The following is a 27,450-nucleotide window of genomic DNA, read 5'->3' on the forward strand; positions in this document are numbered from 1 at the left end:
GTACTCTGTATTGTTTAATACATTTCTTGGCTGGAAAGAAAATACAGCAGATTGGGCACTTACCTTATATGTGCAAAACTCAGATTTGATTCCTTGCACCCCATACAGTCCTCCAAGCACCATCAGGAATTATTCCTCAGCATAGAGCCAGAAATAAGCCCTGACAACTGCTAGGTGTGGCCCCAAAACAACAACAAGAAGAACACAATAAACCAGGAGCAATAATTTTCTTCTATCAGCCCAACATATTCTAAGGTGGCCACAGATGAAAACTTTGTAAATGAGGAAACCCATGCACTGTAGGATAGAACAGGTATCAGAAGTAGGCCATGGTTGGAAAAAGTTGGAGAAACACTAATTTAAAATATGCATTAAGTATACTCATTGTATAAAATTATTTAGGTTGGGAGGCTGGAGCAATAGTACAATGTGTATAGTATTGGTCTTGCATATGCCTGATCTAGGTTTGATATCTGAATCCCATTTGGTCCTCCAAGCACCATCAGGAGTGCAGAGCCAGGAGTAACTCTTGAGTATCACCAGGTGTGGCCCCAAAACAACAACAAAAAAATCATTTAGTTTGTTCCTTATGGCTTTTAGAGATGATAGTATTGACGTTTTAACAGTCTTTTTAAATTTATTTTTAATGAAGAGAACGACAATGGGTAGACGATTTTCCTCTCCATCGAAGTGCCTGTGAAGGAGATTCAGAATTACTAAGCCGCCTTCTCAATGAAAGATTTTCTGTCAACCAGTTAGATAGTGACCACTGGGCTCCCATTCATTATGCATGCTGGTAAGTTGAGTACTTATTCCTTTCCTTTTAAAAGAATGAATTGTAAATTTTTTTGAGGGGGGACACACCCAGCAGTGCTCAGGGGTTACTCCTGACTATCTGCTCAGAAATAGCTCCTGGCAGGCACTGGGGACCATATGGGACACCGGGATTCAAACCAACCACCTTAGGTCCTTGATCAGCTGTTTGCAAGGCAAACACCACTGTGCTATCTCTCCAGCCCCTGAATTGTAAATTTTAAACTATTAAGAGTTTTAAATGTCCGCTTTTTTTCATGACTATTTTCATTCCATCTCCTTTCTCTTTGCCATGTTTTTATGTTCTCTATTTATATCCTTAATGATTTTATGTGCCACTGTTCAGAATTGAAAGATCTTCCCCATAAGAAAAGCATGATTAGTGCTCTTAGATAAAATGACTACTAAAGTGTTATTGTATAGCACAAAAGATCCCTTGTTTTTTGGTTTTTGGGCCACACCCGGCAGTGGCTCAGGGGTTACTCCTGGCTATCTGCTCAGAAATACCTCCTGGCAGTCACGGGGACCATATGGGACACCAGGATTCGAACCAACAACCTTTGGTCCTGGATCGGCTGCTTGCAAGGCAAACACGACTGTGCTATCTCTCCGGGCCCCAAAAAAGATCCCTTGTTAATGACTTGATATGACAGAAAAGTATCATTTTAGGGATTTTTTTGTAAGCTATGGTATCAATAAATCCTTTCAAGTCTACGAGATTAAAGCTTTCCTTTCCCGCTCCCACCCTATAAAAGATTCTATGATTTAATTTAAGTTAGCTCACTAATTTCACATTGTAACTCATTTTCCTACTCATTATACCTAATAACTCCCTCAGGATAAGTTTTTTCTTAATTAGTTTCTTAATAGACATCATTTCACAATACATAATTTCAAATACTTCTTATATATTATATATATGTGTATATATTTCTGTTTTTTGGGGGGGGGGGTCACACCCGGCAGTGCTCAGGGGTTATTCCTGGCTCTACGCTCAGAAATTACTCCTGGCAGGCACAGGGGACCATATGGGATACCTGGATTCGAACCACTGTCCTTCTGCATGCAAGGCAAATGCTTTATCTCTCCTTACTTCTTATATATTATCATTACTCCCTCCACCAAAGTTCTTATACCATCACACCACCAAAAGATCCCTTCTCCTCCCCTGATCCTCAAACTTAGGCATTAGTTTAGTTGCGTGCAATTGCTTTAGTGATGTGTATTTTACTATGAATGAAATAATTGATAATAGTTTTTCTCTTTATTTAGCTTGGCCTAGTCACATCAAGACCTATCCATTTTGTCATCTTTTAATAGCAAAGTAATATTCCATTAAGTAGCATTTCTCATATTTTTAAACTATTATTTTATTGGGATAATTCCATATTATATAGCATTCCCAACATACAGTTACAGTGTAATTATCAATAAAAAGTAGAGAAAAGCATAGGAAGCATGCCTCTGTGGTAGATGGATTGGGGGAAGAGCAGAATGGAGGGGTTCCCGGTGGCAGATAATTCTTTTTTTTTTTTTTTTTTTTTTTTTTGGTTTTTGGGTCACACCCGGCAATGCTCAGGGGTTATTCCTGACTCTAAACTCAGAAATCACCCCTGGCAGGCTCGGGGGACCATATGAGATGCCAGGATTTGAACCAGCAACCTTCCGCATGTAACGCAAACGCCTTACCGCTGTGCTATCTCTCCAGCCCCAGCAGATAATTCTTTTTAGAGATGGAAGAGCCACTCTTGATGTAGGGTCTTTTTCAGTCCTCGTTAATTTATAGCAGTCCTTGCTGAAGAAGACTTCAAGGGCTAAAGAAATAGTATAGCATGTAGGACACTTGCTTTACATATGCCTGACCCAGATTTAGTTTGATACCAGACATCCCATATCATTGCCTCAAGCACCACCAAGAGTAATCCCAGTGTGCAAAGCCAGGACTAAGCAATCCCTGAGCATCACTAATGTTGTCCAAATTAAAAAAGAGAATTTTAATTCTCAGAGACAAAAGAGATGAGGGCTGGAAGGTGCAGCTCATGACATGAAGCTCACCACAAAGAGTGATGTGTGCTGTTAGAGAAATAACTACATTGAGAACTATCCTAACAATGTGAATGAATGAGGGAAGTAGAAAGCCTGTCTCAAGTACAGGTGTGGGTGGGGTGGGGAGGAGGAAGATCTGGGACATTGGTAGTGGGAATGTTGCACTGGTGAAGGGGGGTGTTCTTTACATGACTGAAATCATACAACTACAATAATATTTGTAATAGGTGTTTAAATAAAGATAGTTTTTTAAAAAGAATTTTTTATTAATTTTTAAAAAAGTAGATTTCAGGACCCTGTGTATAGAACCCAGAGGCATTTTAGATATGACCTAGTTTGATGTCTGAAATCAGATTTTAGGAATCCCAAGCAGTGCTTGGGGACCATATGGGATGCTGAACCTAGTTCTGCCACTTGCAATGAAAATAACCTACCCACTGTACTATTGCTCCAGCCCCTATTCATTTAGTTTAATGGATCATACTCCCACCCCATTATTATGATTATCGAGGTTACACATTTGGTTGTGGTGAGCACCAGGGTTCACACACTGTGTGTTATGATGTTCATACACTGTGTGTTATGATGTTCACACACTGTGTGTTATGGTGTTCCAAGGAACACACATTTTCTTGTAGTGCCAGAATCACACTCAGTATGTGGAGTGGTGCCAGGTATTCACATCTCAGTCTGAAGCCTATAAGGCAGATGCTTTAACACTGAGCTAATCTTGGACTGCCTATACCAGTGTCGGCAACCTTTTTTTCAACTGAGCCAAATCTCGTCAAAACCACGATTGAAATTTATTTTGAGAGCCATATTTTTAAAACCGAAAATACATAGGATGGTACACTGTTTTTAGTTTCAGTAAGTTTTTATTGAGAATATTCTGCATGCAACTCTCCACACAGAAATCCGCGGCTTGCTGACCACTGGCCTATACCACAACTTCTTTAACAAGCTAACTGCCCATGGATATTTAGATTGAGTTTGTTGCTGTCCATGGACATTGAGTGATTTATGAACATATGAAATACAAATATCCTATAGAATTGTCTTCATATTTTTCAAATAAATGCCTAGAAGTCATATTACTGCATCTCCTGGATTACGTGAAATACCTTTTTTTTTTTTTTTTTTTTGGTTTTTGGATCACATCCAGCAGTGCTCAGGGATTACTCCTGGCTCTACACTCAGAAATCGCTCCTGGCAGGCTCGGAGAACCATTTGGGATGCCGGGATTTGAACCACCGACCTTCTGCATGCAAGGCAAACACCCTACCTCCATGCTATCTCACTGGCCCCAAATTTCCTATTTTTAAACTATTTTTTAACTATTTTTAAGTGGGACCCAGGAATTAATATTTTATTTAAATTTTTATTTACTTAAATAAGTTATGAAATAGTAATTCATAAGAAATCCATAGTCAGTGAAAATATGTATGTCAATGTCTAATCCCTTGTTTTTCTGTTCTAAAAACTAAAAAAAAGAATTAAGATTTCTTGGGCTGGAGAGATAGCACAATAGTAGGGCATTGCCTTGCATGCAGTCGATTCAGGACAGACAGTGGTTCAAATTCCATATGGTTCCCTATGCCTTCCAGGAGCGATTTCTGAGCACAGAACCAGGAGTAATCTCTGAGTGCCGCTGGGTCTGACCCAAAAACAAAAACTAAACAAAAAAAATTAAGATTTATTTTAAATGAGATCAGAATTTAGAATTTAGAACAATTTAGATGACTTTCTTAGGTGTTGTATTTTCTTGTAGGTATGGGAAAGTTGAGGCTACTCGCATATTGTTAGAGAAAGGAAAGTGCAATCCAAATCTGTTAAATGGACAGCTTAGTTCTCCTCTTCATTTTGCTGCTGGAGGAGGACATGCGGAAATAGTACAAATTCTCCTAAACCATCCAGAAATTGACAGAGTAAGTTTCTTTCCAGTTTTTTTTTTTTTTTTTTAATTCTAGCAGTGGGGGCAGAGCAATAGTAGAACAGTAGGACACTTTTCTTGCCCCTAAAATTGGTAATTTTTGAAAAATAATAACTATATTTATTCATGCTTTGAGTCTTTTGGTGGGAGGGGGGTGACATTCAGTAGCACTCGGTTACTCCTGGCTCTGCACTCAGAAATAACAATTACTGGGGCTGGAGAGATAGCACATCAATAGGGCGTTTGCCTTGCACACAGCCAATCCAGGACAGACAGTTGTTTGAATCCTAGCATCCCATATGGTCCCCGAGCCTGCCAGGAGTGTGATTTCTGAGCTAAAAGGAACTGACTACCGACAGCTGTGACCCAAAAACCAAAAAAAAAAACAAAAAAAAAAAAAAAGAAATTACAAAATACTCCTGCCAGTGATCAGGATCATATGAGTGGCCAGGGATCAAACCCAGGTCAGCCACGTGCAAGGCAAATGCCCTACCTGCTGCGCTATCGCTCCAGCCCCTAGGCTTTAATAAATGAGATTCATATTTATTTCAAATGTACAAGTATGTTATTATTAATATTATATGACAGGAAGATTTTTATGAAATTAGGAAAATTTTTTCTTTAAAAATGCCATGTATTAAAAAAAATGCTATGTATTTGTAATGCCTTTTTCTTTATTCTTTTCTTTTTTTTCCCACATTACTAGCATATAACAGACCAGCAAGGAAGATCCCCTTTAAATATCTGTGAAGAAAATAAACAAAATAATTGGGAGGAAGCTGCAAAATTATTGAAGGAAGTCATTAATAAATCAGTAAGAATTATCTTCATAAATGTTTAGAGCATTATGTACAAGCATAGAATAAACACCTCAGTTTTCCAAAAAAAATAAACTTAATATAATAAAGTCACAAATTGGTTTTAAATAAAATTGTCTATTATGTGTACAATAGCATTAGATCAGAAAAACATAATGTACTTTACTTACCTTGGTGTGACAATCAAAGTGAGTAAATACCATTAGAAAAACAAGTGATTTAATGTAGCATTGTCACAGATCTTCAATTTATAAAAATCACAGTATCAGGGCCCGGAGAGATAGCACAGAGGCGTTTGCCTTGCAATTAGCCAATCCAAGACCAAAGGTGGTTGGTTCGAATCCCGGTGTCCCATATGGTCCCCTGTGCCTGCCAGGAGCTATTTCTGAGCAGACAGCCAGGAGTAACCCCTGAGCACCGCCAGGTGTGGCCCAAAAACCAAAAAAAAAAAAAAAATCACAGTATCAATGAAACCATTATCAAACAAAGCTGAATAAATAGGTATTCTTGGGGCCGGAGAGATAGCACAGCACCAAGGCATTTGCCTTGCATGCAGAAGGACGATCGATGGTTAGAATCCCAGCATTCCATATGGTCTCCCAAGCCTGCCAGTGGCAATTTCTGAGCACAGAGCCAGGAGTAGCCCCTAAGCGCTGCCAGGTGTGACCCCCTCCAAAAAAAAAAAATAGGTATTCTTGAAGATACAGAAATGATTCAAAGGGTTGAAGTACATGTTTGCATGCTAAAATCCAGGATTTGATCCTCAGAATCACATATTTCCATTGAGTGACTCTCCTAGCACAAGTAGCCACTAACTTTCCTAGATGTGGCCCTAAAACCAAAAAAATAACATTTTTTGTTTTTCTATTGTTTTTATTTAAGAAATATATGAATTTTGGTATTCCTATATATTTTCTTTCTTATCTTTTTATTTTTATTTTTATTTGGTTTTGTGGCCATACCGAGTGATGCTCAGGGGTTACTCCTGTCTATGCGCTCAGAAATTGCTCCCAGCTTGGGGGACCATATGGGACGCCAGGGGATTGAACCTTGGTCCTTCCTATGTCGCACGCAAGGTAGACACCTTACACCTTGCTCCACTGCTCCAGCCCCATGGTATTCCTATATTCTGCATGATAAGTAGTAGGTTAATCTGACATAGAGATTATTTCTTTACTGCTCTTATAAACTTTTATGCTTAGACTCCATAGGTAAGAAATTTATCATTCCTAACATTTAGACATTTATTATTACATGACAAAATAAAACTTGTATGTGTATCAGATATTTAAAATAAATCTAATTTCCAGGTTTGTTTTTTTGTTTTTGTTTTTGGGCCACACCTGGCGGTGCTCAGGAGTTACTCCTGGCTATCTGCTCAGAAATAGCTCCTGGCAGGCACAGGGGACCATATGGGACGCCTGGATTCGGACCAACCACCTTACTAAGTCGGCTGCTTGCAAGGCAAACGCCACTGTGCTATCTCTCCGGCCCCTAATTTCCAGATATTGGGGATAAACTATGTGCTACTTTACATACTATATCTGTTCTTAGGGCATATCTTTATACTGATGGCTTCTAAGTATTTATATTTGTACATACTAGCATTATACATAACTTAGAAGTTTAATAAGTTATTTATTTCAAGTTCATTTTTTTCATTTTGTGGGAGGCAAAGGATACTAGTCCACACTGCTCTAGCTTAGAGGCTCCTTCTGGTGTATTTGGGTTACACCTGGGTTGCTCAGGAGACCATGTGGTGCCAGGGGTTGAATCAAGATTGGTACATACGAAAGGAGAGCTTTGGCCCCTGTTTTATCTCCATGGCATGGTAGTTAATCAACCTGGACTTTTCATTTAATTTTCTGAAAATACTTAGCAGCAACAAGGTAAAGAAGAATTAGTTATTAGAAAAACTCACTAATAACTAAAATTTATAGTGATGATAAAATTTTTTTAAAAACATGCAAACAAAAAAAATCTTTAGAGGCTGGCGAGGTGGCGCTAGAGGTAAGGTATCTGTCTTGCAAGCGCTAGCCAAGGAAAGACCGCAGTTCAATCCCCCGGCGTCCCATATGGTCCCCCCAAGCCAGGGTCAATTTCTGAGCACTTAGCCAGGAGTAACCCCATAGCATCAAACAGGTGTGGCCCAAAAATACCAAAAAAATATAAATAAATAAATAAATAAATAAATAAATAAATAAATAAATAAAATAAAAACATGCAAACATATCATGAACAACTATTTGTGAGAAAAAAAAACTATTATGAATAGCATTGTAATCATGGTTATAAGGGTTTTTTTTCCTTCTCTTTTTCGGAAGGAAGAATGGAAGGAAGGAGAGAAGGAAGAAAGGAGGAAAGGAAGGTGGGAAGGAAAGGGGGAAAGGGAGGGAAAGAAGAAAGGAAAAAAGGAAAGGAAGGAAGAAAGGAGGAAAGGCAAGGTTTTTAAATAAATAAATAAATAAAAACCTGCAAACATGTAGAAAGATATATGCCAATAAAGGACAAAAATTTAATGCCAACAGGTATAAACCTTTTATATGCACAAACCTTTCTTTGCAATTCCATCAACTTGACATTTGTAAATATAGCTCCATGAAATATGAGAAATAATAAGGAAGAAATATATTATCTCTGCCTTTAAGAAATATTACTCAATGTCAAAACAATTTAGTGAGCATAGTCAAATTAATAGTATAATTACCCTTAGATTTTATTAAAATTTTTGTCCCTGGTGTATTTTAGCATTACCAGTATATAGGAGGATTTATTTACTTTTATCCAAAATAAATTGTCCTAGATGTTATTCCCTGTGTGGTTTTTACATTATACATATCAGAAGAATTTAAGTACGATGAGTTTTTTTCCCCCTTTTGCACCATATTTGACAGTTGTTACGGCTGATATGGATATGGAATAGGCAGTATTTAGTGAAAATAGTCATATTTAATGGACCATGATCTGTCAGGAGTAGAATCCAGCACATCAACATGCAAAGCATATATGCTCGTGCTCTTGGACCTGTATTCCCAGTCCATGAAGTTGAATATTATTTAGTCTTAGTTTCCCATACTTATGACTATGGCACATGAGAAAGTGTATTTAAATATATAAAAATAGGTAAAATTGTTAAAAAAAAATATTGCCAACAGGTTCTCAGTTGAGGTAATTTTATATTTTCCATTCTAGAAATCTTTTTTTTTTTGGTTTGGTTTTGTTTTGGTTTTGGTTTTTGGGCCACACCCGGCAGTGCTCAGGGGTTACTCCTGGCTCTCTGCTCAGAAATAGCTCCTGGCAGGCAAGGGGGACCATATGGGACACCGGGATTTGAACCAACCACCTGTGGTCCTGATGGGCTGCTTGCAAGGCAAACGCCGCTGTGCTATCTCTCCGGGCCCAACCCATTCTAGAAATCTTTTTTTGTGGGAGGGGGAAGGGACAGGGCTCCATTCTAGAAATCTTTAGTAAACCACATGAGTTGAAATTAAACCATTCTGTTAGATTGTTTTATATAGTTACTAACCAGGTTGTAAAATTTATTGTCATTTATCCTAGTATGAAAAAGTTCGAATATACAGAATGGATGGGTCATACCGTTCTGTTGAATTAAAGCATGGAAATAATACTACAGTGCAGCAAATAATGGAAGGAATGCGTCTCTCTCAAGAAACACAGCAATATTTCACTATTTGGATCTGTTCAGAAAACCTTAGTAAGAAAGTTATTTTGTTTTATAAACCTCGTTCTTTTTTTTTTTGAAGAGGTTGTTGGTGACAACAATTTAATATCAATATTTGACCCTTTAATTTTGAAATGATGCACTTTATTTTCTTCTTTATAAATTAAATGCTCAAACTGAAGTCTTGGGGCTCTTCCCTCTTTTCAATGTATGTCTTTAAAGTAGTAAAAACAATTTTCTTATATGACAATGAAGTTTTATATATACACTGTTAACTTTAGCATTTATCCAGATTGATTTTATTTCAGTGCTCAACTGACTGAACATAATGCAGATCATCTTTTTCTTTATGTTAATTTTTTTTGGGGGGTCATACCTGGCAGCTCTCAGGGGTTACTCCTGGCTCTATGCTCAGAACTCACCGCTGACAAGCACAGGGGACCATATGGGATGCCCGGATTCAAACCACCATCCTTCTGCATGAAAGGCAAACGCCTTACCTCCATGCTATCTCTCCGGCCCTTTATGTTAATTTCTACCCAAGTCTTTTTATTTAAAAATCAATTTAAGAACCAAAGAGATACTACAGCAGATACCATATTTGCCTTGCATTCAGCCAACTTAGTTTTGATCCCTGGCATCCTATATGGTCCCCAGAGCCTACCAGGAGTGATCACTATTACAAAGTATTAGTAAATACCTGAAGGAATTACCTGAGGATATTATGATTGATGACTAATGGCTTCATTGTTTGTTTGTTTGTTTTTTGTTTTGGGGTCACACCCGGCAACGCTCAGGGATTACTCTTGGCTCTACACTCAGAAATCACCCCTGACAGGCTCAGGACAATATAGGATGCCAGGATTTGAACCACCATTCATCCTGGGTTGGCCCCATGCTCTACCGCTGTACTATCTCTCTACCCCTCCCTCTTCATTGTATTTTTAATACCAAATTTATTCTTTCCTTTTTGTTTGTTTGTTTTTGGTTTGGGGCCACATCCAGCACCACTCAGGAATTATTCCTGGCAGGCTCAGAGAACCATATGGGATGCTGGAATCAAACCCAGGTTGGCTGTATGCAAGGCAAACACCCTACCCACTGTTCTATTGTTCCAGCTCCCAAAATTTATTTTTTATCCCAAATTAAAACAAAAGCAGTTAACAAAAAACTAGGTAGAAATAGTGACAAAGTTTATTATTATTTAAATGTTTCTTTTAGTTTTTGAGCTATACCTGGTGGTGCTCAGGACTTACTCTTGGCACTACTTAGGGATCATTCCTGGAGGTGCTCGCGGAACCATATAGGGTGCCGGGATTGAACCCATGTCATCTGCATGCAAGACAACCACTCTACCCTATCTTCTGGAGTAATGCTTCATCCCTAAGTTTAAATCTTTCATTCTGCCTTCAGAACAAATAGTTTAATATCATTCATTTTCAATGCATTGATTTTTATTTTTACATTATCATTTATTAAAGAAAAAATGTTTTTCAGGCCTTCAACTGAAGCCTTATCATAAACCCTTGCAACATGTTCGTGATTGGCCAGAAATACTTAATGAATTGACTAATTTGGATCCTCAGAGAGAAACACCACAGCTTTTCCTAAGAAGAGATGTGAGACTTCCTTTGGAAGTTGAAAAAAAGGTTTGCTTGGAAAACTTGTTTATAATTATTTTAACATACAGAATGTATTGAATTTTTATGTTAAATAGCAGAGGCACAAGTTGTGCCTTTTCTATCAGGAAATTTAACTTCTTTTAATGTATAATCTACACAAGCATGGTAATAAGTAGAATTTGACTTAGTATACATACAAAGTTCCTAACTGGCTTTTCTATTTCTATATTCATTGTCTTAGAGTTGAAAATTACTTTATACTTTTATACAAACAAAAAAAGGTATTTGTTTTAAAGTAATGTTTTTCATTTCATTATATGTACCTTTGTAGAAATTTACATATTACCTATTACCACAAAATATATGACTTGCTACAACTTCTTAGACAGAAGTTAGTTGTACATTTGTAACAAGAAATTGAAACCTAATCAAATTATATTTTTTCTTTTAAGATTGAAGACCCACTAGCTATTCTTATTCTTTTTGATGAAGCCAGATATAATTTACTGAAGGGCTTTTATACAGCTCCTGATGCTAAACTGATAACATTGGCAAGTCTATTGTTGCAAATAGTTTATGGAAATTATGAAAGTAAAAAACACAAGCAAGGTTTCCTAAAGTAAGTAACTTATACAGTATGTGTTTTATGCAATGTTCAAGATTGTATTTAAATCACAAAAGCATAGATTATTGTTTTAAGGAATATTCGTGGGCCAGAGCGATAGCTCAGTGGTAGGGTGTTTTCCTTGCATGCAGCTGATCAGGACGGACCTTGTTTCAATCCCCAGAATCCTATATGGTCCCCTGAGCCAGGAGCGATTTCTGAGTGCATAGCCTGGAGTAACCGCCTGAGCATTCACAGGGTTTGGCCCAAAAAGCAAAAATAAAAAGGAAAAAAAGAAAAATATTTGTATATTTGTTTGAATTTAAGATAAAACATGAAAAGAGGTTGGACTGTGGTAAAGTTATTCAAATCATTTAAGAATATTTGAGTAGGACATAGAGTTCAGAGGAATAGTGACTTGGAGAATCTGCCTTACAAGGGCAGGATTATGAGTTTAGTTCCTTAGTGTCCCAAAAGTGTTGAGTACCTAGAAATTGCTTCTTAAGACTGGTAACTCTGGGCCGGGCGGTGGCGCTAAAGGTAAGGTGCCTGCCTTGCCTGCGCTATCCTTGGATGGACCGCGGTTCGATCCCCTGGTGTCCCATATGGTCCCCCAAGCCAGGAGCAACTTCTGAGCACATAGCCAGGAGTAACCCCTGAGCGTTACCGGGTGTGGCCCAAAAAAAAAAAAAAAAAAGACTGGTAACTCTTCTATCTGTGGCCACAGTAATGCCAGATATATAATAAGTACCACAAAAGAAAGTAAATCCACCCACCTCCACTTAACTCTGCTACTAAATAGTGTCTGAGAACCATGGTAAGGAAATGCAACCTGTTAAACACATGTGTAAACATAGCCACAACCTTAGCAAGTACCTCAACTATAACTTGTTTGCCTCTTCTGAGAGTGCAAACCCTTGTGAGTATGTATATGAACACTACAATTATAGGGCAAACCTGTGCCAGAGTGATAGTACAGTGATAGTATGCCAGCTAGTATACTTGCTTTCTATGCAGATAACCTGAGTTCAGACTCCAGCATCTCATGATTCTTTTAGCCCCACTGAACACAGAACCAAGAGGAAACCTGGGTACTGTTGGGTGTGGCTCCCCCAAAAAAGCTAAAAAAAAAAAAACCATACAACCCTAGTTGTATAAATTCAGCAATCCAGCTGAATTTATAAGTACTTCCACTCAAATGTGTTTGAAAACCACTGACAAGCATATGTGCAAGTCCCATGATCACAATAATATTAACAATGAAGGAAGAAGAATGGGAGATAAAAAGGGCATTTACCATATATTTTTCAAGAAAATCTTTCTTTACTATTTTTTTTTTTTTTTTTTTTTTTTTTTGGTTTTTGGGGCCACACCCGGTAACGCTCAGGGGTTACTCCTGGCTATGTGCTCAGAAGTTGCTCCTGGCTTGGGGGACCATATGGGACACCGGGGGATCGAACCGCGGTCTGTCCAAGGCTAGCGCAAGCAAGGCAGGCGCACCTTACCTTTAGCGCCACCGCCCGGCCCCTCTTTACTATTTTTTTAAATAAGCACACTAAATCTGACTTGAATGAATTAAAAAAATATTATAAAGATATGTTGGTTCATAGAGTGATATAGCACACTTTGATCCCCCAAACCTGCTGGGCGTGATTTTTGAATGCAGAACCAGAAATAACCCCTGAGTGATGGCAGGTGTAGCCCAAAAAATAAAAAAAGAAAAAAAGAAAAGAAAAGAAAAAAGGAGGGGGAGGAGGGGGGAGGAAGAAGAGGGAGGAGGAGGAAGAGATGTTGAATGATTTGTAATCCACTTTGGTCAAAATAAAAATTATTAATATATTAAAAAATATATAAAGCTGGTGAAATCCAGTACTTCTGTCAACAAGCAACTAACAAAAATGTAAAACCAAATAAATAATGGACATTTCCTTGATGGTACAACAACAAAAAAAGAAAGAAATCTTGCCATAGGACCAAAAAGATGACTGATCACATAAGGAGACCCTAGTTCAATCCCAGCACTGCATGATTCTCAGTATTACACTGTCAATGATCAGAATATAAACAAAACTAGCCTCTTATAACAAAAGCTAGTTTCATGTTTCAGTCCTTAAGAGAAAATATTGACCTTTTATTATTTACTCTTGATGGGGGCCATATCCTTTGGGCCTGGGGAGAGGGGATCCTTTAAAACAGTGGGGATCAGACCTAGACCTCCCACTTTAGCCCTCTGAGCTATCTTCCCAGCCCCTACTGAGATTTTAGCACACCTAAAGTTTGTTTATTGTATTAACTTTTCAAAAATATTCTATAGTTTTTTAAAAAATTTTTATCTAAATTGAGCATGTTCAGACTGTCGCTTTTTGCTTAAAATATTGGGCTCTTTGTTACTCAGCTCAAAACTTAATAATGTTAGGATAAAAACAATAGCTCAACAAGCTGGAACACATGTTTTGGATGTAGGAGTCCAAGTTTAATCCTTGATCATATGGTTCTCTTGGCATCACACAAAAACAAAATCATGTTACTAAAATCCATTTGTGTCTCAATAATTAGCTACTAAAGGCAATTTATAACAATATGTTTACAGTGAAGAAAATCTAAAATCCATTGTTCCTATTACCAAGTTGAAAAGTAAGGCACCTCATTGGACTAACCGAATACTTCATGAATACAAGGTAAACTATTTCTTAAAAAATTTTACACTTTTATGAAATTTTGTTAATGATTTGAGTAGAAAGACAGACATAAAATACATAAGTACAGGTAGTACTGCTATTTGTGTTAAATAACATTCCTATGTGACCTGCTGGATGATACCAATGGTGTCAGTGTGTTAAATTATAGCCTAGACATTAAAAGGAATATTCGTATAAATACATATTGCTTATATTATGCATTCAAATCTTAAAGTCTTTAGAAAATAAGTTACTAAAATAAGATTAGGAGAGAGAGGCTTCACTATTCACTATGCCATTTATACTTTAATTTTTTGCATTTAAAATTTTAATAAAACTAATACATTTTTTATTTTAATATTTCAAGTTTGAACTGCAAATGGTAGAGGACTCTAGGCTTTGTGGGAATCCAAGTGTATAATGTACATATTGTAAAATCCTTTACAAACTTTGCCTATATATTGGTTATCATGTTAAGATAATTTTTAAAAAATGAATTGTTAAATATAAAGCACTTAAAAACTATTGATGAACTTTAGATCTCATTAGAGAAAATGGTTGGAATAGTGTCACAGTTCTTTTCTGAGAGTCAACTTGTAAGCAACTAGTGAGCAGTTCAGAGCAACTTGATCTTAGACATTGCTTTATAAACCTAATTAGATTATTAAAAGTACTTTCTCTTGGGCCTGGAAAGATAGCACAGCGGCGTTTGCCTTGCAAGCAACCGATCCAGGACCAAAGGTGGTTGGTTCGAATCCCGCTGTCCCATATGGTCCCCCGTGCCTGCCAGGAGCTATTTCTGAGCAGACAGCCAGAAGTAACCCCTGAGCAACACCGGGTGTGGCTCAAAAAACAAACAAACAAAAAAAAAAGTACTTTCTCTTGCATCTTATTTTTCCTTATTTGTTTTCAGAATCTTAGTACAAGTGAAGGTATCAGTAAAGAAATGCATCATCTTCAGCGCATGTTCTTACAGAATTGTTGGGAAATTCCTACATATGGAGCAGCTTTTTTCACAGGACAGATATTTACAAAGGCAAGCCCCAGCAATCATAAAGTCATCCCTGTTTATGTAGGGGTGAATATAAAAGGACTTCATCTCCTCAACATGGAAACAAAGGTAGGTTTATAGTTTTTATGCTGCTTTGAATATTTTGTCTAACAGAGTATCAAAATAGTACCACAAGATGAAAAGTCTTGAAATGGCAAGCATACAAGATGAGATTGTTCATTGTAGTTTCATTTATAAATGATTAATGTACAGGGTTGGAGGGATAGCATGGAGATAAGGCATTTGCCTTGCATGCAGGACAGTGGTTCGAATCCCGGCGTGCCATATGGTCCCCCGAGCCTGCCAGGAGCGATTTCTGAGCATAGAGCCAGGAATAACCCCTGGGAGCTGCCGGGTGTGATCCAAAAATTAAATAAATAAATAAATAAATAATCAACGTAGGCATCAAAATAGAGCATTAACAGTTTTACTCTCTTTTTATTTATTTGGAATAAGGAAGTTTAGTTTCACATAGTGAAGATTAAGATTACTTCTGGGTCTGTGCTCAGAGGTTTCTCCCAACCATTCTCAGAGGGTCATTCACTGCCAGGGAGAGAACTCAGGCCTCTCACTATAAATCATGTGCTCAGCCCTTTGAGGAATCTCTCCAGCCTTGTAGTCTGTTTCTACATGGAAATACCTATCAGCCATGAATGAGTTTATATTTCTGTATAGTTGTCCCCCAGATAAATTTCTTTTAAAATCAAAGAGCTATGGCCAGAGCAGTAGTATAGTGAGTAGGGCATTTGCCTTGCACAAATCCAATGCAGATTTGAATCTCAGGTACCCATATGGTCCCATGATCCTTGCTGGAAGTGATCCCTGAACACAAAGCATAGAGTAAACCCCAAGCATTGCAGGGTGTGGTCAAAAACAAAACAAGACCAAAACAAAGTGCTAAATCCTATGTAATATGCAATCATTCATGTAAAATTAATATAAGACCTATATAAACAATACTGCTTATTTGCATATAAAGTCTCAAAAGACTAAGAGCATATTACCAAGTCACTAAAACAAGAGCAGGAAAGAGACCTGACTATTCACTGTATACCATTTGCAACTTAACATTTTATGGTTTGGGGAATAGGCTCAAAAGACCGAAGCTCAAGTTTTGCATATGCAAAACCCAACTACAATCTCTGGCCCCCCCCCCCCAATCACTACTGGGAGCATCTACCCTGAGCATCACTGATTGGAGGCTTGAGAGAGGAGGGAGGAGAGAAAGGGGTGGGGGAGAGAGAGGAGGGGGAGGGGAGGGAGATTCTAAGAGCACATACCTATTATGTATAAGGCCCTGGAGATTGGAGAGGGAAGGAGAGAGAGAAGGCGGGTGGAGGGAGAGAGGAGAGGAGGAGGGATTCTGAGAGCACATACCTATTATGTATAAGGGCCTTAGAGTTGGAGAAAAAGAGAGAGAGCAATAGAGAGGGGGAAGGGAGGGGAGAAAGAGAGGACAGAGGAGAAGAAAGGGGGATTCTAAGCACATACCTATTATATTATAAGGCCCTGAGACTTCAGTGACTCCATCATCACCCAGCATCACTGAGGTTACCCTGGTGACTCCCAAGAATGACCAGCCTTACCTTCGCACTCACCAATTTGGCCTGTGCCATTGGGCAGGCATTATTAGCAATATCCCCTGCACTGCCCACTCCCTTCCCCACCAGGCACCATTGATGTGGCCCTTATTTTAAAATAAAATAATGAGGGGTCGGAGCGGTGACACAAGCAGTAAGGCGTCTGCCTTGCCCATGCTAGCCTAGCATAAATCACAATTTGATCCCCTGGCGTCCCCCCCCCCCCCCAAGCCAGGAACGATTTCTGAGTACATAGCCAGGAGTAACCCCTGAGCATCACTGGGTGTGGCCCAAAAACCAAAAAAAGAAAATAATGAAATATTTAAATGAAAATACAGTATCTGGGCCCAGAGAGATAGCACAGCGGTGTTTGCCTTGCAAGCAGCTGATTCAGGGCCTAAGGTGGTTGGTTCGAATCCCGGTGCCCCATATGGTCCCCGGTGCCTGCCAGGAGCTATTTCTGAGCAGACAGCCAGGAGTAACCTCTGAGCACTGCCGGGTGTGGCCCAAAAACCAAAAAAAAAGAAAGAAAATACAGTATCTGACATAAAGATGAAAATTAAAATTTGTGATAGAAATATTTTGAAAAACAGTGCAATGGAGGATACACTAAGATATTCCAGAGGTTTTTATTCAGAGGTTTCTTCATTGCTGTTATATTCCCTTTTTCTAATCAATGTCATTATATTATAAAATAAGGATTTTTCATTATTAACATAATGAATTAGCTATTATGCTAATAACAAAATCATCATTAGCATATTTGGCATATTTAACCAGTCTAGTAAAATATTCTTATTCATAATAGCTTTTCCACTTTAATCATAGGAAATAATACAAGTTCAGTTTTGTTCATTTAGATCAGTCAAGTATAGATCACTTTCAAGTCAGTTATAATAACTAAGCTTATATATTTTTCAAAAAGGCATTTGAGATTGGGTACTTTGTCATCAATCTAATTTATATTTATGATGCTTTATTATGTAATCCATAACCTCTGACAATACCCCATCATTAATTTAGTCATTTCCTAGCAACTCAGGAATCTTATGAATAACAATGATTTTACCAGAGTTAGACATACATAATGGAGACAAATAATATGTAGGAATGTGTATGACTAAATAGGCTCTGACTTCTGTAATGAGATGACTTATTTCTTATAGTCTCAGATATCATCTTGCTGGGAGAGGTCATTTACTTATAATTTTCTATTTAAACCATTTTACTCAACACAAAATGTTTACTATGTAAAATGGAAAGTTTTTTCATATTTTAAGAATTCCCCCAAAAACCAAAAAAAAAAAAAAAAAAAAAGAATTTTTGGGGCCGGGTAGGTGGCGCTGGAGGTAAGGTGTCTGCCTTGCAAGCGCTAGCCAAGGAAGGACCGCGGTTCGATCCCCCGGCGTCCCATATGGTCCCCCCAAGCCAGGGGCGATTTCTGAGCACATAGCCAGGAGTAACCCCTGAGCGTCAAACGGGTGTGGCCCAAAAAACCAAAAAAAGAATTCCAATTCCTGGGAGCCTGGAGCAATAGTGCAGTGGGTAGGGTATTTGCCTTGCACACAGTCAGCCTGGGTTCAGTCCTTGGTTTCCCAATCTTTAGGCTTACTCTGAGCCTGCCAGGAGTGCAGAGCCAGGTGTGGCAAATTAAATAAAAAGGAGGGAGGGAGGGAGAGAAGTTGGGTGAGTGGGTGGATGGATGGATGGATGGATGGATGGATGGATGGATGGATGGATGGATGGATGGATGGATGGGTGGATGGATGGATGGATGGATTCCTCTACTATTTCAGCATTTTATATCCTACCTCCATTGAAATAGATGGTAAGGCTGTGGATGTAATAGTCTTTTCTCGTCACCATATTTTATAGTTGACATTTGGGAGCATTCCAAGTTTAGAAAGCAATAAAAAAATTATATTGTATCCAGGAGTGTAATGGTTTATAGTCTTTACTTTGTAATCTGTAACCTGCTGATAAATTTCTAAGATGATATATTTTCTTCTGATCATCAGAGGTGAGAATAATATGGTTGTCTCTATACCAAAACCTAATCCAAAGCAAGACTAACTGAAAAACTAAGAAGTCTGAGACATGTCAGAAAGGTTCAGATGAAAAGTTTCTTGAGTTCACTAATGAGATTTAAGGAAAGCAGCATCTCTGTAACAGAAGAAGTAGGTGCAACATGTTGATGTGACAGCTGCAACAAGTTATCCAAGAAGATATAGCTAATATCATTGATGAAGGTCACTCTATGGAGCTGGAGCAGTGGCACAAGTGGTAGCCTAGACTGGAACTCAGTTCGATCCCCTGGCATTTCGTATGGTCCCCCAAGCCAAGAGCGATTTCTGAGTGCATAGCCAGGAGTAACCCCTGAGCATCACCAGGTGTAGCCCAAAAACTAAAAAAAAAAAAGATGGTCACTCTACTAAACAATAGATTTTCACTGAAGATAAAGAAGCCTAATATTGAGTGTTGAAGCTTAGTACAGCAGATAGGGCACTTGCTGTTCATGTGGCCGACCCAAATTTGATCCCTGACACCTCTTAATGTCCTCCAAGCCTGTCAGAAATAAATTCTGAGCACCACTGGTTGTATCCACCTGTCCCCCCCCCCCCCAAAAAAAAAACCTAAAAGAACAAAAAAACTATTATTTAAAAGAAGCTGCCACCTAAAGGACCTTCACAGGAAAAAGTCAAGGGCCCACCTTCAAAGAATTGGCTTCTTACTCTTATTTAGGTAAGAGTTAGTTACCATTAGGTAAACTAGGTGGAGGTCAGTGTTCATTTACCATTCTATCCATAGGAGGGCCTCTTAAAAATATGCTAAATCTGGACCAGAAAGACAGTACAATGTAAAAAAAACTGTCTTTGCATGCAGCTGACCTGGTATGAGTCCAGCATAACATGTGATTTCTAAGCATAGAGCCAGGATTAAGGCCTAAGACCACTTGTGTGCCCCCAAAACACACATATACACACACAAAAAGAAATATGCATACTTTTTCTTTCTGTGCTTTACATAAGGTTTTGTTTGACAATACATTTGTTAGCAATATGATATTTATCATCTTAAATATACTGTTGGAAATTTCTGCTTAGAAAACAATTGAAATATCACTTTTTTTTTTTTTTTTTTTTTTTTTTTTTTTGGTTTTTGGGTCACACCCAGCAGTGCTTAAGGGTTACTCTGGCTTTACGCTCAGAAATCGCTCCTGGCAAGCTTGGGGGACCATATGAGATGCCAGGATTTGAACCACCGTCCTTCTGCATGCAAGGCAAACGCCCTACCTCCATGCTATCTCTCCAGCCCCAAAATACCACTTTTAACAAGGTTACTTGTGTAACCTTGTTACCCAAGAGCTCTGATGGAGATGTATAGGAGATTGACGTATACAAAAAAAAAAAAAAAATACTACAAAGTACTACTTCAGGAAACAAAAAAAGGACACAGGAAATGGTAACAAATACCCTGCTTATGGATTAGGAAGATTAACATTATTAAAATGACAATATTCCCCAAAAGCATTGTACAGATTATTCAGTACAACCCCTCTAATGATGCTCGTGACTTTTTCTATTTTTTAAATTAATTTATTTAAAGAAAATGCATTACATAGTTGACATAACTGATAGTAATACATTTTTTATTTTTATTTATTTTTTTTATATAGGCTATTTTCTTTTTATTTTTTATTTTTATTTTGACCAAAGTGCATTACAAATCTTCACTGCATCATTTAGGGTATATAGTGACAATGAATGAGGGGCATTCCCACCACCAATGCTGTCCTCCCTCCACCCCTGTTCCCAGCATGTATCCCATATCTCCCTCCCTCACCCCCCAGAATGCTAGTGCAACTGGTCTCCACTTTACAGCTTGTAGATTGAGCATTCATTCCACCATCATTGGAGATAAAGAGGATAAGAAAAACAGGAGAGAAAAAAATTGGTAACAACTATCAAATAAAGAAAGAAGAGAGAAAAAAAAGAGAAATAAAAATGGAAGAAAAAAGAAAAAAAGCACCCAGCAAATAAAAATTAAATCACCAAATAATAACCACAAGAGTGAAAAAGAAAGAGAAAAGTGGAAGAAAAAAGAGAAGTAAAATAAAGTCAAAAACTACGAAATCAAAAAAAAAAAAAAAAACAAGAAAAAGTAGGGGTGCTGGAGTGGGAGGATTTGGCGTTCCCCCCCACTTTTTTTTTTTTTTTTTTTTTTGCATAGGCACAATAAGAATTGGGAAAGAAAGGGAATTCCCGTTGCCTCAGAAATTCAGGGTTTCTCCATCCTTGAAGCATACCATCATGGGATCAACTCCTGGCTCCATATATGCTCATTACCCCATCCCAAAGGCTTTTTTGTGATGCCAGGAAACTTTCCTCTCAGTTGTGGGTGAGAAAATCAAGCCACTGTAGCTAGCAATCTTGGTATTTGCACAGGTTATGGGACAGGGTCTAGGATACAGTCTTTATGGTTCTAGAGGTTCCTATCCATCATTGTTGTTGTGTTCAGTCTTCTGTAACAATTGCAATAGCTCCCTATTTTTGTTCAGTCCGTAAGCCGAAGCCTAGGATATTATGGATCTAAAGGTTCTGCTCAGTCTCTGTTGTCCAAGTTGGGCCTCTGCAATAAGACATCTTGTTGTTGTTGTTGTTGTTCTTGTTTTTTATAAGAGTCCTGGGCTACAGCCTAGGGTAGGGTTTTCCTTATTGGTCCCAAGGTAGATTCTGTTCAGTCACGGTTGTCAAAGTCAGTTTTCTGTTGTTGGTGAGTAATACATTTTTTAGGGAGACCAAAAGCAGCATTTAAAAAAAATTTGAAAAATTGAAAGAAAAACTAAAGAGATGGAAGAGAAAGAAAAGAAAAAATTTGGGGGGCGGGGGCCGCCACACTCGGTGTTGCTCAGGGGTTACTCCTGGCTGTCTGCTCAGAAATAGCTCCTGGCAGGCACGGGGGACCATATGGGACACCGGGATTCGAACCAACCACCTTTGGTCCTGGATCGGCTGCTTGCAAGGCAAATGCCGCTGTGCTATCTCTCTGGGCCCAGAAAAGAATATTTTTGAAAATTATTGACTCACAATAAATTCATTGAAGCACCAGCAGAAAGTTTAGTAAGCTCTTGTTTTGTTTTTTTAAAAAAGGATGAGTTAAAAACATCCCGTAATAATGGTGTGAGAGTGGCAATTGTTGTTTGCATTGGCCCAGCAAAATATGGGTAGAATGAAAAAAAAAAAAAAACAGCCTTAGCCTAAATACAAAGAGACCTTATCCCTGAAGTTTTCTGGCATAAGACTGACTCTGGGTTCCAGGCATACTAGGTTGTCCAACTCCTGAATCATTCTCTGTGGTCATGGCAAAATTTTTTCATACATTAGCTGTTGTTGGTGTCTGGTTTCTGTATTAAAGATTATGGTTTCTTGTGTTCCTTTTTTTTAAATATATTTTTATTTAAGTAACATGATCATAGTTGGGTTACAGTCATAACCAGAACACCCTTCACCAGTGTAACATTACCCCCTCCCCTTCCCATCCCCTGCCTGTATTCAAGACAGGCATTCTACTACAGTTATTTGTTTTTAAGTTCAGTAAGTTGTATTTTTTTTTTCTTTAAAGGGTAAGAGTAAAAAAATATAGTAAAGGTGTGATAGTGGGAATCGCCATTGTTTGCATAGGTCCAGAAAAATGGGAAAATGGAGAAAAACTCCTTGTCCTGATTACAAAAAGGCCTCACTCTAGAAGTTTATTGGCATAAGACAGACTCTGGGTTCCAGGCATACCAGTTCGTCCCAACTCCAGTCATTCTCAAGGTCCTAGTGAAACTTTTTCACACTTTAGCTATTGTTGGTATCAGATTCTTATATTTAAATACTCTGGATTCTGTGCATTTCTTTCATCAATGTCAGTCTGATGTGGAGCATCCTCTAGTTTCAGCATGCCATTAAATGCAGAGCAATATGCCCTGCTTGCAGACTATTGCTGAGTTGTCTGGGTGTTGGGAGCACTCTTGGAGTAAGTCAATGCCAAAGCAGTGGTAGGTCTTCCCTGGTAGAGGCTTGGATCCTGGTAATGTTAAAGACAATTGTGGTTGTTTCCATAGATGGTATCCATTGTTCAGGTGTGTGTGGGCGATGTCCATTCTTCTGAGGCCTGAGCCAAATCATTATGCCAATGTTCAGGGTAAAAGGCCTAATTACATTACCAAATTTGTGTTCCCATCTCTATTAGAAAAGAACTTGTTTGCATATGTATTATTTTCCCATTTTAATGTGCCTATGCAAAAGAGAAGCAATGCCACAAGATATTGTTGGTGCATCTGGGGGCCGACGAGTAAAGTCCAACATTCCCCATAACTTGGTACAAACATGAAATCTATACAGTGATACTCTTCTACCAGTATTGCTTATAAAACATCTCAAAGGGGGGAAAATCAAACAATCAAATAACAAATCCAGTGGGCAAAATTGTCACTATATGAGGATATTCGACAAGAGTTATAGATGTTAAGGGAGTACATCTGAGATATACAAAGGAGATACACGTGACCCTTTTATGTTTTAGAAATAGTCAAGGGTGTTTCCGAGATACCTCTTTGGTCTGTGATTGGACAAGCAAAGGGAGCATGGAGCCACGTCCTCCCCTTGTTGCCTGCTGAAGCTTCCGACTCCCTGAGAGGCTTTTGCTTCCTAATTGCTGGAAGTTGAAAGATCAACAGACCCCTCCCAGCCCCCTGCAGGAACAAGGAAGCCTGGGGTCTCCTTTAAATTGCACCTCACTGGAAACCAATTGCTGGGACCCTGAGCAGGTGTCCAGGAATAACCTGGGGACAGGGAGGAAGGAGAGAGAAGGCTGTGGGGGGCAGCCGAGGCTGCATCTTCAACTTATCTTGGCCAAAAAGCCAACAGCATGGAACCTTGCCGTGACGCGATGCCTGCTGAAGCTTCAGACTCCATACAAAAATTATTGTGAAAGATATGTAATCTACCTTGGCCAAAACAAAAATCATTAGTACAGAAATTGGTTAAATGTGGGATAACAAGAGATGGGAGTGAGGGAGTAAAGGAATAAAACGAGCACCTGGACAGCGTTCAGATAATGACAAGCAGATGAAACACAATGATATCCATATATTTCTTATAATGTTCCCCGCGCGGTTTCACAATGGACAAGTTTAATAAGGAAACTTCCCTGATAAGTCCTAATGCCATAATATATTATTGTGACCCATGTCCCGCACCCCTTCCTAGGCCTGGTTAAAGCAGCCTTTGGCATGGCGGAGGGTTGCCAAACGCCATGCTGGACCTCCCGGCTCAGCTCCCAGGAAGGAAAGAGATGCTTCCCGAGCCGGAAGGCCGGAAGGTCGCAGCCCCCCCCCCCAGACCCTCCCTTTGGAGCTGAGAGGGAAATGGGGAGAGCCTAGGAAAACCAATAAACTCCTCCAAGGGACCCACCTTGGTGGCTTGCCCAGCCATGTGGCCAGGCAAAGCCCTGGAGTACCGGAGGAAGGAGGTAGAGGGGTGCTGGGGTGACCCATGTCCAGCACCCCTTCCTAGGCCTGGTTAAAGCAGCCTTTGGCATGGCGGAGGGCTGCCAAACGCCATGCTGGCAGGACCTCCTGGCTCAGCTCCCAGGAAGGAAAGAGATCCTTCCCGAGCCAGAAGGTCGGAAGGTCGCAGCCCCTATCCCCAGACCCTCCCTTTGGAGCTAGGAGGGAAATGGGGAGAGCCTGGGAAAACCAATAAATCCCTCCAAGGGACCCACCTCGGTGGCTTGCCCAGCCGTGTGGCCAGGCAAAGCCTTGGAGTACCGGAGGAAGGAGGTAGGGGGGTGCCTTGTGTTTCATCGAAGTCAGGATGTGGAGCGTCCTCTAGTTTCACCTCACCATTAGATGCGGAGCATCCTGCCCTGCAAGCAAGTTGTTGCTGTTGCTCAGTCATCTATGTGTTAAGAGAACACTCCTTGGAGTAAAGTCAATGCCAGGGTAGCAGTAGGGTCTTACCTGGTAGATGTTTGCTTCCTGGTGATATTGTAGACAATTGTGGTTGTTTTGTAGATGGTCATTGGTTCAGGGGTGTACGAGCATTGCCCATTCTTTTGAGGCCTGAACCAAGTCATTATGCCAGTGTTCAGGGTATAAGGCCTAACTGCATTACAAAATTTGTGTTCCTATCTCTTTTAGATAAGAATTTGTTTGCATATGTAGTATTTTCCCATTTTTATGCGCCTATGCAAAAGAGGAACAATGCCACAATATATTATTGGTGCCTCTGGGGATCCGAGAGAATAAGCCCAACAATCCTCTTCACTTGGTTATAATGTGAGTTCTAAATCGAAAGACTCGTCTACCAGAATTCCTTGTTGAACTGATCACAAAGAAAGAAAGAAAACAAACAAAAAACAGTGGGCACAATTGTCACTATATAAGGGGATATTCAATAAGAGTTATAGCACTCAAGGGAATACATCTAGGCTATTCAAAGGAGATATGTATGTCTATTTTATGTCATTAGAAATAGTCGGGAGGAGGGTGCTGAATCCTGGATGCCACTTTGGTCTGTGATTTGGCCTTCTGGAGTCTGCAAAATGACTCCCAGAAGTTCCATATTGGGAAATGCCTTTCAGTGGAAACTGATCAGAAACCTAGTATGGTAGCAACCACAGTTACACAATGAAAGAAGGAAGAGGGTAAGCCTGAGGACCCCTAAAAGAGTCCACCTGGGACCCACTTCAGGCCACCTGAGCTGCCACCAGTTACACAGTGAAGGAAAGTGGAGGACAGGAGGCCGCTGAGAGTAGATAAGTAGGAACAGAGTACTGATTTCTTCTCAGCCTGAGAGTATTTTTTTTTTCAATTTGATAGCTGGGTGGGGATAATAATGTGCTTCGTGGGGAGCCAAGGGAGTAAAGGATTATAAATGAGCTTCTGAAAAAATAAATAAATAAATAAATAAATAAAAAATAAATGAGCTTCTGGGTGGTGAGCCAAGTGGGGGAAAGAAAGTATGCAACATAGACATTCTGTATATGACAAACAGATTAAACCCAATGATATTCAAATAATTGTCCAATTTTAGAATGGATAGGAGTAGGAAAGAATGTTGCCTGCGACTTCCTTGAAGCCAGCACCTCTTGTGCTCCTGTGCTTCTATTCCCCATGCTGGCAAAAGCTCCCAGCTCCCAGGAAGGAAAGAGATCCTTCAAGAGCTGGAAGCCCAGAAGTTCACCACCCCACCCAAACCCTCCCTCCAGAGCTGGGTGGGAAATGGGGAAAGCCTGGGGTCCCCTTTAAAGTCCTCACCAGGACCCAGCTCATTGGCCCCCTGGGCATGCGGCATTTTTCAAAGAAGTAGATCAAACAAGTCCTGAAATTTAGTAAGCCTCCCCAAATAAAGCAATCCTTTAGAGGAAGAAGATGGGAGACATCACTTTCCCAGCTTTAAACTGTATTACAAAGTGATAGTAATTAAAACAGCATGGCATTAGAATAAATTAAACCCTCAACTCAGTGGAATAGAATTGAATATCATCCTGAGACAGACCCTCAGGTATATGATTAGTTAATCTGCTATAAGTGTTGGGAAAACTGGTTAGCTTATGCAAAATAATGAACTCAAATCTCTTTCTAATGCCATGGACAAAAGCCAAATCAAAGTGAATTAAAGATCTTAATATGAATTAATTTATAAGTTATATAGAGGAAACTATAGGCACAACACTCCAGGACATTGAAGCTATTAGAATTTTCAAGGATGAAACACCACTGACCAAGCACATTAAAACAAAGATAAACAAATGGGTCAACATTAAGCAGCTTCTGAACCTAAGAGGAAAAATGACTAGGCTAAAAAGTATCTACAGAATGGAAGAAATCGGGCCCAGAGAGATAGCACAGTGGTGTTTGCCTTGCAAGCAGCTGATCCAGAACCAAAGGTGTCCCATATGGTCCCCCGTGCCTGCCAGGAGCTATTTCTGAGCAGACAGCCAGGAGTAACCCCTGAGCATTGCCGGGTGTGGGCCAAAAACCAAAAAAAAAAAAAAAAAAAAAGGAGAATTCAGCACCATATGATAAAGGTTTAATATCTAACATACATAATGCACTGGTAGAGCTTGAGAAGGAAAAAAAATTCAGCCCCATCAAAAAATGGGGATAATAGATTAACAGAAACTTCCTCAGAGAAGAAATACAAATGGCCAAAAGGCACATGAAAAAAATGTTCTGGATCATTCATCAGGGAAATGCAAAATCAAAACAACAATGAGAGGGCTGGAGGGATAGCACAGCAGTAGGGCTTGCATGCAACTGAGCCAAGACAGATGATGGTTTGAATCCAGGCATCCAGTATGGTCCCCCGTGTGTGCCAGGGGCAATTTCTGATTTCTGAGTGCAGAGCCTCAGAACAGGAACTGACCCTTGTTCAATCCCCAGCATCCCATATGGTTCCCCCTCCCCCACCCTAAGACTGCCAGGAGTGATTTCTGAGTGCTGAGCCAAGAGTAACCCCTTAGCACCATCCGATGTGGCCCAAAAACAAACAAAAAATTCATTACTCTTTTTTTTTTTCCATTTTCTTTTTCTCTTGTATTTTTCCAGTCTTTGCTGCCACCATCAAAAGGCAGGAA

The 27,450-nt window shown here is 39.3% G+C and overlaps 1 protein-coding gene across 1 annotated transcript in view; it reads left to right on the plus strand.

Moving 5' to 3' along the window:
* Window positions 1-27,450, plus strand: part of KRIT1 (KRIT1 ankyrin repeat containing) — a 42,249-nt gene that overhangs the window by 10,383 nt on the left and 4,416 nt on the right. The window contains exons 7-14 of the mRNA XM_049768950.1: window positions 653-796; window positions 4,628-4,784; window positions 5,496-5,603; window positions 9,166-9,322; window positions 10,787-10,938; window positions 11,364-11,530; window positions 14,106-14,193; window positions 15,107-15,313. Of these exons, the coding sequence (XP_049624907.1) occupies window positions 653-796; window positions 4,628-4,784; window positions 5,496-5,603; window positions 9,166-9,322; window positions 10,787-10,938; window positions 11,364-11,530; window positions 14,106-14,193; window positions 15,107-15,313 (1,180 nt within the window). The remainder of the gene's footprint in view (window positions 1-652; window positions 797-4,627; window positions 4,785-5,495; window positions 5,604-9,165; window positions 9,323-10,786; window positions 10,939-11,363; window positions 11,531-14,105; window positions 14,194-15,106; window positions 15,314-27,450) is intronic.

The sequence above is a fragment of the Suncus etruscus genome, chromosome 1 (genome assembly GCF_024139225.1).
Source record: "Suncus etruscus isolate mSunEtr1 chromosome 1, mSunEtr1.pri.cur, whole genome shotgun sequence".
NCBI lineage: Eukaryota > Metazoa > Chordata > Mammalia > Eulipotyphla > Soricidae > Suncus > Suncus etruscus.